General features: G+C 38.7%; 1 protein-coding gene across 1 annotated transcript in view; it reads left to right on the top strand.

The window, feature by feature from the left end:
- The window catches only part of PALMD (palmdelphin), a 54,136-nt gene that overhangs the window by 40,897 nt on the left and 977 nt on the right, over positions 1 to 12,262 (top strand). Inside the window, exons 4-7 of the mRNA XM_045547464.1 lie at positions 4,734 to 4,848; positions 4,988 to 5,021; positions 5,161 to 5,274; positions 7,300 to 8,397. Coding sequence (XP_045403420.1) covers positions 4,734 to 4,848; positions 4,988 to 5,021; positions 5,161 to 5,274; positions 7,300 to 8,397 — 1,361 coding nt within the window. The remainder of the gene's footprint in view (positions 1 to 4,733; positions 4,849 to 4,987; positions 5,022 to 5,160; positions 5,275 to 7,299; positions 8,398 to 12,262) is intronic.

Below are 12,262 nucleotides of genomic sequence, written 5' to 3'. Positions count from 1 at the left end.
CCTAGGTCCCTCATCACCTCCATTGGCATTCTGATCTTTTCTACAATAACAAGTCTCTAACATTTTTCTCTTAATGACAGTTATATTGTCCATAAATAATAGACAGAAGTATCAAACCAACTTACAAAAATAAGAAATTAAGTTTTTCACTGAAGTAGAAATTTTAAGAAATGTTCTAGGGCACCGGAGACCCGCCAGAGCTCTGGGGACAAGAGTCCCTATTCAATAAATGGTGCTGGGAAAACTGGATAGCCACATGTAGAAGACTGAAACAGGACCCACAGATTTCACCTCTCACAAAAATCAAATCACGGTGGATAACAGATTTAAACCTAAAATGGGAAACGATTAGAATTCTAGAAGAAAATGTAGGAAAGACTCTCACAGACATTGGTCTAGGCAAAGAATTTATGAAGAAAACCCCTAAGGCAATCGCAGCAACAACAAAAATAAACGAATGGGACCTGATTAAATTAAAAAGCTTCTGCACAGCCAAAGAAACAGTCACGAAAATAAACAGACAGCCTACAGAATGGGAAAAAATTTTCGCATACTATACATCAGATAAAAGACTGATAACAAGAATCTATTTAGAACTCAGGAAAATCAGCAAGAAAAAATCAAACAATCCTATCAAAAAATGGGCAAAGGACATGAATAGAAATTTTTCAAAAGAAGACATAAGAATGGCCAAAAAACGTATCAAAAAATGCTCAACATCCCTAATCATCAGGGAAATGCAAATCAAAACCACAATGAGATACCACTTAACTCCGGTGAGAATGGCCTTTATCAAAAAATCCCAAAACAACACATGTTGGCGTGGATGCGGAGAGACAGGAACACTCATACACTGCTGGTGGGAATGCAAACTAGTGCAACCCCTATGGAAAGCAATATGGAGATACCTTAAACAGATTCAAGTAGACCTACCATTTGATCCAGCAATTCCATTATTGGACATATACCCAGAAGAACAAAAGTCATTCTTTAACAAAGACACCTGTACCCGAATGTTTATAGCAGCACAATTCACAATCGCAAAGATGTGGAAACAACCCAAGTGCCCATCAATCCACGAATGGATTAGTAAACTGTGGTATATGTATACCATGGAGTACTACTCAGCTATAAGAAATAACAATGATACGACATCTCTTTGGTTCTCCTGGAGAGAGCTGGAACCCATTATACTAAGTGAAGTATCCAAAGAATGGAAAAACAAGCATCACATGTACTCACCAGAAAACTGGTTTCCCTGATCATCACCTAAATGTACATCGGGGAAGGATACCAATTGGATATCAGACTGGGATGGGGGGGTGGGGGGAGGGGATGGGTGTATGCCTACATGACGAGTGCGTTGCGCACCCTCTGGGGAATGGTCATGCTTGAAGGTGCAGACCCGAGGAGGTGGGGGGGGGAGGGGATCGAGGTATGAATACATGATGAGTGCCAGGCGCACTGTCTGGAGAATGAGAACGGACGCGCTTGGGACTCTGACTCGGGGGGATGGGCAGGACAAGGACAATGTATATGACCTGAACTTATGTACCCCCATGATGAGCTGAAATAAAAAAAAAAAAGAAAAAAAAAAAAAAAGAAATGTTCTACAGCAGTAAGCATCTCCCATGAGAGGTTTGTAATTCTATGTAATTAGTACAAAGATGTTTCCATGTTATCCTTTTCACCTGGGAGTTGGCTGTAACTAAGTGATAAAGAATGGGAGGAGTTGTGTGTTTGTTTATGTTTTATTTTCACAAACATGTCATGATGGGTCATAGGACTACAACCTCAATTTAATGCAGCTTTCACCCAGTGACTTGAAAACCTTCAAAAACATTCATTAGCAGGTACTCTGATGAGGATTACAGGCTTTCAACTTCATAATCTTGCCACATTAGTCTAAAGATATTCATGAAAATCATATGGCATTACATTACCCATGGCCTTTTCGTCAGAGGGGAGCAACTACAGATATCAGTGCATTTCAAAATTCCCTAGGATCTCATTTTCCAGGCAGACCAAGAGCTCTAGCTCTGTGCCCTGGTAATAGAAAGGGGAGGAGGCAGGAAAAAACTAGCATAGTGAGTGCTCACTATTTCTTTTATTACTTACTAAAACCCTATGAGTTCATTAGCATTGACCAGACACCTAAATGTCAAATTGCCCCAGGTTCAGTCCTTGGAATTTTTTTTCTCCCTTGCTTTCTAGGAAAACTTATCTACTCCTAACTTCCCTAAGTTCCAGATTTTTATACCTAACTGTCTTCTCCACATCATACTTGATTGTCTCCAATTTAACACATCCCCCACAAATCTCATTTCTTGTCTCTCCCAAATTTCTGTTGAGCCAATTGCACTCATATGTTTCCAATTGTTGGGGTCACAAACATTGGAATCGCCCTTGACATCTTTCTCTCTCACACCCCACATGTAATCCACAAACAAATCCTGGCAACTCTTCCTTTTACATATTTCCGGAATCCAACCACTTCTTACCCTTCCATCAACAACCAACTGGAATTAAGCCATCTTCATCTGGATTATTAGGACAACTGACCTCCATGTTTGCCCCATCTAGCCTATTCTCAACACAGAAGCTGATGTAATTGCTTAAATTTCAAGTCATAATATGTTTCTCCTCTGCTGAAAACTCCAAAGGCTTCCCAAAGGCCTTCCCATGCACAAGGCTCTGTATAATCTGGCCATCTGCCACCTCTCTGATTTCATTTCTTACCACTCACCTCCTTACTCTCTCTTCTCTTCAAGCTTTGTAGTTACTCTTCCTTCTCTCTGGAGCACACTCCCCTTGAAACCCTCATGTGTCCTGCCCTCATTTCCTTCATGTCTCTGTTCAAATGACACTTGATCAGAGAGACCTTCCCTAACCACACCAAGTAAAACAGTGACCCCTCCCTGGGCTCTCTCTCTATCTTCCTTATCCTGCTGTTTATAGCCATTATCCTGCTTTTCTCACGGCAAATACTTTTCTTCATAAATAAATGTATATAAATGTATACATTTATTTTTGTGTGTATATATATATATATATATATACATATTAATATGCACATATCAGTAAAAGACCCTGTGAGACAAGGGAGAAAAGGAGAAAAAGACACAGTATATTACAGAAAACCTTTAAGAATTTTACCATAATAAACTTACAACTGATATCAACCATATTCAATGTTCTTTCATATACATCATCTCTTCTGTATAAGGTAAGGCAGGTACTGTTATTCTCATTATACACATTACAAAACTGAGTTTCAGGGAGGTTAAGGGAATCACAAGTTGTGAGTGGCAGAGACAGAATAGAATCCAGATCTATCACTGTTAGCATAAATCTTTCCATTCCACCAAACTGGACCAACATACATCCCCACAGCTGTGCTGATGGGCAAAAGTGCTACCATGGAGGTGGAGGAATTTTAATAGAATGGTAGTCACACCTCAGTAACTTCTAAGAAACCCAGGAGTACTACATTTCACTTGGAGTTCTGTGATATGCAAGAAAACCTCCTTAGCTATCAATGGCCAGAGGCAGCAGCAAAGTCAGAATTTTGAAACTGAAGCGATGAGTAGGAGAACAGTCGAGTAGACCGCATTTGGGGCTTTCATTGGTGTGACAATAGCACAGGATTTTCAAGCTACCAGACCTATGACCATCTTCAAGAAGGAAGCCAAGAAAACTGACAATTATCTTAGCTGACACAAATATTTGCAGCTGTCATCTCTTGGACCAGCTGCTGTATCTAATCAGCCATCCTCTGAGGCAGCTGACTTTAGAGCTTAGAGTATTTGGCTGAGAAATTATGTGTGTCTCATGGCTGCCAAGGGCCAGCCTTACTAACTGCAGGGCTGCCAGTGGCTGTTTGTTTTTATACAGAGTAGAGGTCACCATGCTGCCCCCTGGAGTTCATTTAAATCTGACATGCCGCTGTGTGCTGGTGGAGATACAGCCCAGAATGTTTGCAACAATCCAGTTTCAGATGTCTGTCTCTGTCCCTATAAGTTCTTTTATGTTTTGTAAGGCCATGTGCATCCTTTTTTTTTTACTTTCTTTCTTTTTTCCAGAAAATGTAGTCTCTATAAACAGCAGCAGGCAAAGCCACTGTACTAGGTTTTGTCCATTTCCCCATCTCTTCACTCTACTCATATAATACGGCACAGCTCTTAGGAAACTGAAATTAAAACAAAGTGTCATTTTCAATGTTAGGATATGCAGGAGTTTTAAGTATTAAATAGCTGTGATTATTAAATCAAGTTTAATAATTACAATGTTTTCTCCAAACAATTTATAAGGAGACTGGGGTAAGGAAAATTAGTGAACTACAAAATAACTACAAATGTACATGCCTTTTGGTTCAACTTAAGTCTCATTATTTAAAAAAAAAATCACTTTATTTTATTTGTAAGTAACATTAGTAAATGCAATGAAGAAAACGGAGCATAGGTCAAAAACTTTACCTAAGAAGAAATCCCTTTGTCCAAAAAAAATTTTTAAAAACTTTTGAATTGAAAATTGTTCAAAGTCAGGTGTTAGGTAACTTGTATATATTAAGCATAATGCTTAGTGTGACGCTAAGTGTGACACTATGTTCTTAGAAGGCATCTGGCTACTTACATGCAGTATTCCAAGGCAGGTTTATATATGGAGAAGATAAATTTGAGAACCCTGCATTTGTACTGTGTTAAACAATAAAAAGTATATCTTTTTGTTGTCAGGCTGGAGAAAGAGATCCAAGATCTTGAAAAAGCTGAACTTCAAATCTCAACAAATGAAGAGGCAATTTTAAAGAAACTAAAATCAATCGAGAGGACAACAGAAGACATAATAAGAGTGAGCATTAACCCATTTTAAAGCTATAATTCTCTCTCAAAATGAATCCGCAAATTCTAAATAATTCTTCAAAGCATATCCACATTTAGAATTTTTATTTTAAACTGTATTAATCATGGAGAATTCTTTTTTCTTATAGTCTGTGAAAGTGGAAAAGGAAGAAACACCAGGAGGTATGTTTTTAAGTAGCCTACTTTATGTCTAAGCTATTTTTTGATAATTTAAAATTTTTCTCAATATTGTAAATATATTTTAAACTAATCTAAATGTATTTGAATCTAAATGTATTTTAAAATTACATTAACTTTACAGAGTCAATTGAGGACATCTATGCCAATATCCCTGACCTTCCAAAATCCTACATACCTTCCAGGTTAAGGAAGGAAAGAAATGAAGAAATAGAAGATGATGAACAAAATAGAAAAGGTAGTTTTCTATAACAAAATGAGAAATCTGTGTTCAAGGGCATGTTCTTAATTTCAGATTTTACAATGTCAAAATATTCACAATTTGCTGCAACATCTTATGCTTCTAGGTTAAGTGATGGTCCATTTTACAAAGTTCCATGAGGTATGTGAGTCCCTTGCATATGTAGAGATAATGAGGTTACAGCATTCATTTTATGCATTGTATTCTGTAGCAAACCAGGTAGGGACAGGCAGGGAAGATAAAGACCTGAAAGAGACCAGAAACTCTTAAAATCAAAGCTTTCCTGTTCAAAAATATCTCTCCCAACATATTCCGTCCAATAGACATTTTTTTTGGAGGGGGGGTTACTAAGATCTTTTTTAAAAATGAAAATATTCCCTGTGAGAAGGTTAGGCATTATTTACCCCTATAAGAGACAGATTTTCATAAAACAAATACTTCAAAGCCTCTGGAAAAATGAAGATTTGTATTAGGGCAGAGAGGAAACTTTTGAATTTTAGTGTGGAAGGAGAAGCTACTCTCTGTCTGCAGGTAGCAGTCATGCATTCATTCATTCAACAAATATTTAATGAATACCTACTATGTGCCAAGCTCAGATAGGTACATAGCAGGTATTCACTAAATATATCATGCCAGGGAGTGAAATGCAGAAGAATAAAGCCCAGAAGCTGTACAAGGAGAGTGTCAGTGAGGGATGTTGAAGTTTTAGTTGGCTACCTAGAGAAGGCCAAGAACCATCAGGCTATAGAGGATGTATGAAATGCAAGACGGGTTCAAAAAGGAAGGTGTGTGGATGTAACAAAAGCAAGCATTGCCACATTGTAACTTTGCACAGAATCCTATTAGCTTTACCTTGCCAGTTGGAATTCCAGCCGTATGAATCTTGCCTGGGTCATGAAGCAGATCTCAGCTTCCCCAGTTCTCTGCAGTGCAGTTGTTTCAGTACAGCTGATGTTGCTCTACTTTTAGCCCTTTCTCTACTTGAAAATGGGAGTGGAAATGAAAAAAAACATAAGGCAAAAAGAGAAGCATGTGATTCCAGACTTCTCCCTCCCTCTTCAATATCAGTTCTACATTTAAACAACCTCCCTGTTCTGAAAACTTTAGAATACTCTATAATTTTCAACAGGCTGCCGCCTATGCAACAGGATGTAACTTTATAAAATATACTGTGTGAGGCATGTTACCTGTCCTACTACAATGCATAGTGTGGCATATTCCCCCTAACTAAAGAAGAGAGCAATTCCTCCCATTGAGTGTTGCAACAGAGAGTAAATCTGTTTTGTTGCATTTAGTAATTGGAAAGAGGATATCTTTTGGTTTTCCAATGGAAATTTTTTACTATTTGGAACCATCAGTTTCTCTTCTCCAGTCAGCACCTCTTCTTCAATTTTTCCCATTTTTTCAGTAATTTCATATACCCTTACATAAAAACCTATGTTATTACAATGTTTATCATTATATAATTAACGAGTAAAATCGGAAATTTAAAAAATAGACAACATCTCACATAAAAGAATAGCAAAGGGTATACTTAATATAAAAATGGGCCAGGCACAGTGGCTCATGCCTGTAATCCCAGCACCTTGGGAGGCAAAGGTGGGATGATCGCTTGAGCCTAGGAGTTTGGGACCAGCCTGGGCGACATAGGCCCTGTCTCTACAAAAATATGTTTTAAAAATTAGCCAGGCATAGTGGCATGCACCCGGCTTCTTGGGAGGCTGAGGCAGGAGGAGCACTTGAGCTCAGGAGTTCAACGCTGCAGTGAGCCATGATCATGCCACTGCACTCCAGCCTGGGTGACACAGCAAGACCCTGTCTCTTAAAATATATATATATATATACATATACATATATATATATATTTAAAGATATAAATATATTTCAGTGTTTATATATATATATTTAAAGATATAAATATATTTCAGTGTTTATATATATATATATATATATAAACACAAAGCAGTCTAGTTTATAAAAGAAAAAGTTAACTAAATCAAAGACAAATTTGTTTCTTAACAGCTTTGTATGCCATGGAAATTAAAGTTAAAAAAGACTTGAAGACTGGAGAAAGTACAGTTCTGTCTTCAATACCTCTCCCATCAGATGACTTTAAAGGTACAGGAGTAAAAGTTTATGACGACGGGCAAAAGTCAGTATATGCAGTAAGCTCTAATCACAGTGCAGCGTACAATGGCACCGATGGCCTGGCACCAGTTGAGGTAGAGGAACTTTTAAGACAAGCCTCAGAAAGAAACTCCAAATGCCCAACAGAGTATCACGACCCTGTATATGCCAATCCATTTTGCAGGTCTACAACCCCACAGAGAGAAAAGCTAAGCCCTGGACCAAACTTTCAAGAAAGGATAAAGATTAAAGCTAATGGACTGGACAGTGAGGCCAATGAATCCGTACACAACATGGGCAATGGACTTTCAGAGGAAAGGGGCAACAACTTCAATCACATCAGTCCCATTCGGCCGATACCCCATCCCCGATCAGTGGTTCAACAAACAGATGAGATGCTCCACACCCCACAAAAGAGGCTGGTGACTCCTTGGGAAGAACCGAATGTCATGCGGGACAGAGATACCCCCGCCCCAAAGGCAAGAGTGAGCCCCAGAGAAACAGCAGGTGGAGACTCTGAACACCAGGGTTCTCCAGCCCCTTGCCAGGAGGATGAAGAAGATATTCGATATAGTATCGTTCATTCCCTGCCTCCTGACATAAATGACACAGAACCCGTGACAATGATTTTCATGGGGTATCAGCATGCAGAAGACAATGAAGAAGAAAAGAAGCTTCTGACAGGATATGACGGGATCATCCATGCTGAGCTCGTTGTGATTGATGATGATGAGGAGGAGGAGGGTGAAGGAGAGGCTGAGACACCATCCTACCATCCTGTAGCTCCCTATAGTCAGGTTTACCAGCCCGCCAAACCAACACCACTTCCTAGAAAGAGATTGGAAGTTAGTCCCCATGAAAACACAAATCATAAATCTCCCCACAAAAATTCCATATCTCTGAAAGAGCAAGAAGAGAGCTTAGGGAGGCCTGTCCATTCTCCACTAGAGGTTCAGACAGCTGGCGATGGGACCGAGGATCCATCCTTAACAGGTAATAAAAATGACAAGGCATGCCACTGCTGCTTAGTCATGTGACAATCTTTTCTTTGTGCTAACAAATCCTCTCGCTGTCACCTTCTCTGACCATCTCATAAACTCATATACACTGAGGCTTTTTAATGAACGCTGATCTGAATTATTGTCACCACAGTAAAGTGATTAAGTCACTTCAAAAGATAAAGTGAAAATAAATTGTTGCCTCATTTGGATATTGCATTGATTGACCTTAATAACTTGACTTTCACTTTCTGTCATGGTATGGTACTGTCTGTGAATGTATTTGGGTCACTAATATGTTGAATCATCAATAACATATCTTTTCCCATCAGAATCTGATGACAACTACTTGTCTATGCCTTGCTGTGAGTTAAACTTCCTGCATAAGTTAACAAATTGCCTTAATTTTGCAAGAAAATACAAGAAACAAATTTTATTTTCATAGTATTTTATTACTTTGCTATATCTTTTTCTCTGTACTTTTGTAGTTTTATTAACTTTATTTCCCTAGTTTTTCTACATTTTAAAATGGAATGTCAGTATATCTTACATCTTCTGTAACATTTAACTTTGCAAAGTATGCCCCAACTTAGCATATTTATTTTTTTCTACTTTCTATATATTTGCATTTTCATTCTCTATAAAGTTTTTTATAGCTTTATAGCTATCTAGCTATTTTAGTATTGGATGGAAAATAACTTTAACACTTTTTTCTACAAAAGTGACAGTCTCAATTTTAGATTTCTTGCTATCACTTAAATATTACATTCTAGTCATTATTTATAAAGGATAAATAAGAACCTGAAAAAAATCTATTGTAATAGTTTTACTTACCTTGGCTAAAGATGTAAATCTAATTACAGACATACAGTCTCTGTATGTTTGATAGGGACAATAATTTGAAACGTCTCTAATGGAAGATTGTCATTAAAAAGCAATAAATAGGCCAGTCACGGTGGCTCACGCCTGTAATCCTAGCAGTCTGGGAGGCCGAGGCAGGTGGATCGCTCAAAGTCAGGAGTTCGAGACCAGCCTGAGCAATAGTGAGACCCCATCTCTACTGAAAAATAGAAATTATCTGGCCAACTAAAAATATATATACAAAAAAATTAGCCGGGCATGGTGGCGCATGCCTGTAGTCCCAGCTACTCGGGAGGCTGAGGCAGTAGGATCGCTTAAGCCCAGGAGTTTGAGGTTGCTGTGAGCTAGGCTGACGCCACGGCACTCACTCTAGCCCGGGCAACATAGCGAGACTCTGTCTCAAAAAATAAAAATAAAAATAAAAATAAAAATAAAAAGCAATAAATATTAAGTACCAGCTAATCCGACAAGTAGAACTTGATAATTCTGCAGAAGTGTGGTAGTACCTGCACAATTCAAGAAGGTTTCTTTCTCTGCAACCCATAAACTCAATCTTGGATTGCCAATAATACAGTAAAAATGAACTCTCTTTCATTCTTTTAAGTAGTTAAATTAGGCATACCAGTTATAAATGTAACCACCTGAAGAATTTCTAATCTCTTGGGAAGTGTACACTTATCTATTTTCCTCAGTCAGAGTTGAGTGATGTGTCCCCACAACGGAAACCTGCAGATACTAAGTTTCTTTCTGTTTTGACAATGAGCTTTGTTTGCTTGGCATCTTAAATTCATTTCAAAAATGACATCACAGAAGACTTAGAAAAGAAGAACACGCTGTTTGTGGTCAGTAGCAGTAAACTTACCCTCCAGAAAACCTCCCTTTTTGAACTTGGATATTAGCCAGCTCCTCCTGAACACCCAACACTCCTTCTCCCCCAACCATGTCAACACATTTACCCCATGGAAAATGGCAGGAAGTGACTAATGTTTCCAGACAACACTAACTAACCATGCCACTGAACTAAAATAATGAAAACAGGAAAACCTATTCCAGACAAAGTAACAATACAAAGTTCTGTACTATCAATCAAAGTATCTTATAAACAGAATGCTCCACATTCCTTGCCTTCCATCGTGATATTGTTCTACAATACTATTTTCCAGTTCAGGGCATGGATTACAGAGCCTTTATGTATTTTTTAGATGAGTTTTAAAAATAAGTATATCATAGGGTCATATACCATCACGGGCCATCCATATACATAGAATACATAGCCCCCATTCACTTCAATTTCACAAACACCAAGTAGATTGAGCTTAAAAAATGTTTATGATACTTGAAAACCCACCATCTCTGTCAATTTCTTTATTTGTGGTATAAGCCCCCTATTAAATATAAATAGTCCTGGTAGGCATAATAGATAAGAGTTGTTAGTCTTTATTCCCTTGGTGTCAAATTGGTGATGGAAGCCTTATCTAAGAGCAATTTCTAATTTGGAAAACAGCATGAAGGAGGAAGAAAGGTGGAAAAAGGTGGGGCCTAGAGATTCTAAAGGCAAGATTGTTCAGTCAAAATTTTGAACAGGGTAAGACATGACAGAAAAATTTAGTCAATGTTATATCCCTCTGCTAATGTAAACATAACCAAGTTGTAAGGTTTAGCTTCACGCCAGATAACGTCCACTGTTGTGTGGCCCCAGCAAGCTTTGCCTGGGAGCCCACTACTACCCCCACCAACCTGGCTTTCTTTGGCAGTTCTCACTAAAGTATTCTTGCACTTCTGGCTCAATTCTGCCCTCTTGGAGATGTCAGTGGCATTCCTGGATGAAGGAGTGGCGAACCTCAGCTCGGAAAGATTCACATGCTATCGGTGCTGAAACTGCCAGCCTGTGGCAGCCATTAGGGCCAAAGGGATACTGAGAGTAGAGATGAGCTCTCTTCCACCAAGTCCAGCCAGCCAAAGCCATGCATACATCTGAATTGCTGTGGGGACAGGAAGACAGACGGGATCAGAGAAAAGCAGAAAAGAAAAGTCAGAAGGAAAGCTGACAGCCCAGGATTTTTAGCTGCTAAACCAAGTGGCCTTCATTGCCAATATGCTCTGGCCCCACACATTCACCTGGAATTCACACCGTCTTCTTGCATAGGCTTGAAAAAAGGAGAAAACGGAAAGCAGACTCTAGAAAATGTCACTGAATGTCCACAGGCACTCGGGCTGTGCCTGATGTGTGTCATCGTAAGGTGAGGAGTAACTGCAGGGAAGAGGACTTTGCCCTTGCCTTAAAACAGACTTTAAAAAAATCCCTCATCCCTGCTCTCTTTTTTGGTATGGGCAAAGTCGAGGTCCACAAAATCCAACAGTAGAAACTTTATAAAGCCTTGGTGCTGCCTTCTGTTCACCCCCTGGTGTGTAACTACAGCCTTTCCACAGGTTTCACCATCCAGTTTCTCCTAGGAATAGAGACCATCCTACTTGCTACAGAGCAAAGGAAATTCGCTCAGCCCATCCTAAATTCAAGGGCATGTTCTTGGCCCTGCCACTAGAAATGATCATTCCTCTGAAAGCTGTAAGGAAAATAATCCTCCTTAACTTCACTGAAATGAATATTTCATATAAACGGAGTGACAACAAAAACGGTCATGGTCTTGTTATAGCATTGGAACCCCTATCTTCCCATATTTGTACAAAAGGGCTTCTTAGAGACAGGGTAATTTCCTTTGTTAACAGATAACTAATATATGACATAGAAATGAGAGAATATGTCTTCCTTTTTATTTTTTCACTAAACAAAATTGTACAATCAGTTAAATAGCTGGTCCTTGGGCCATATTACACATGAATGTAATATTAGATCATTAATATTAGATCAGTGCCTTGACAGCATCTCCCAACTTTTGGAACATGACTGAGGCAGCTATATTCTGAAGTCCTAAATACTAAGGGCACGATACCAGAATACCAGAGGAGTGTTATAAATTCTAAATCCACATTTTTAAAAA

The sequence above is a fragment of the Lemur catta genome, chromosome 3, assembly GCF_020740605.2.
Source record: "Lemur catta isolate mLemCat1 chromosome 3, mLemCat1.pri, whole genome shotgun sequence".
In the NCBI taxonomy this organism is placed as follows: Eukaryota; Metazoa; Chordata; class Mammalia; order Primates; family Lemuridae; genus Lemur; species Lemur catta.
Note: the sequence above shows the minus strand (reverse complement) of the source record. Positions and strands in the feature narration are given on the sequence as shown.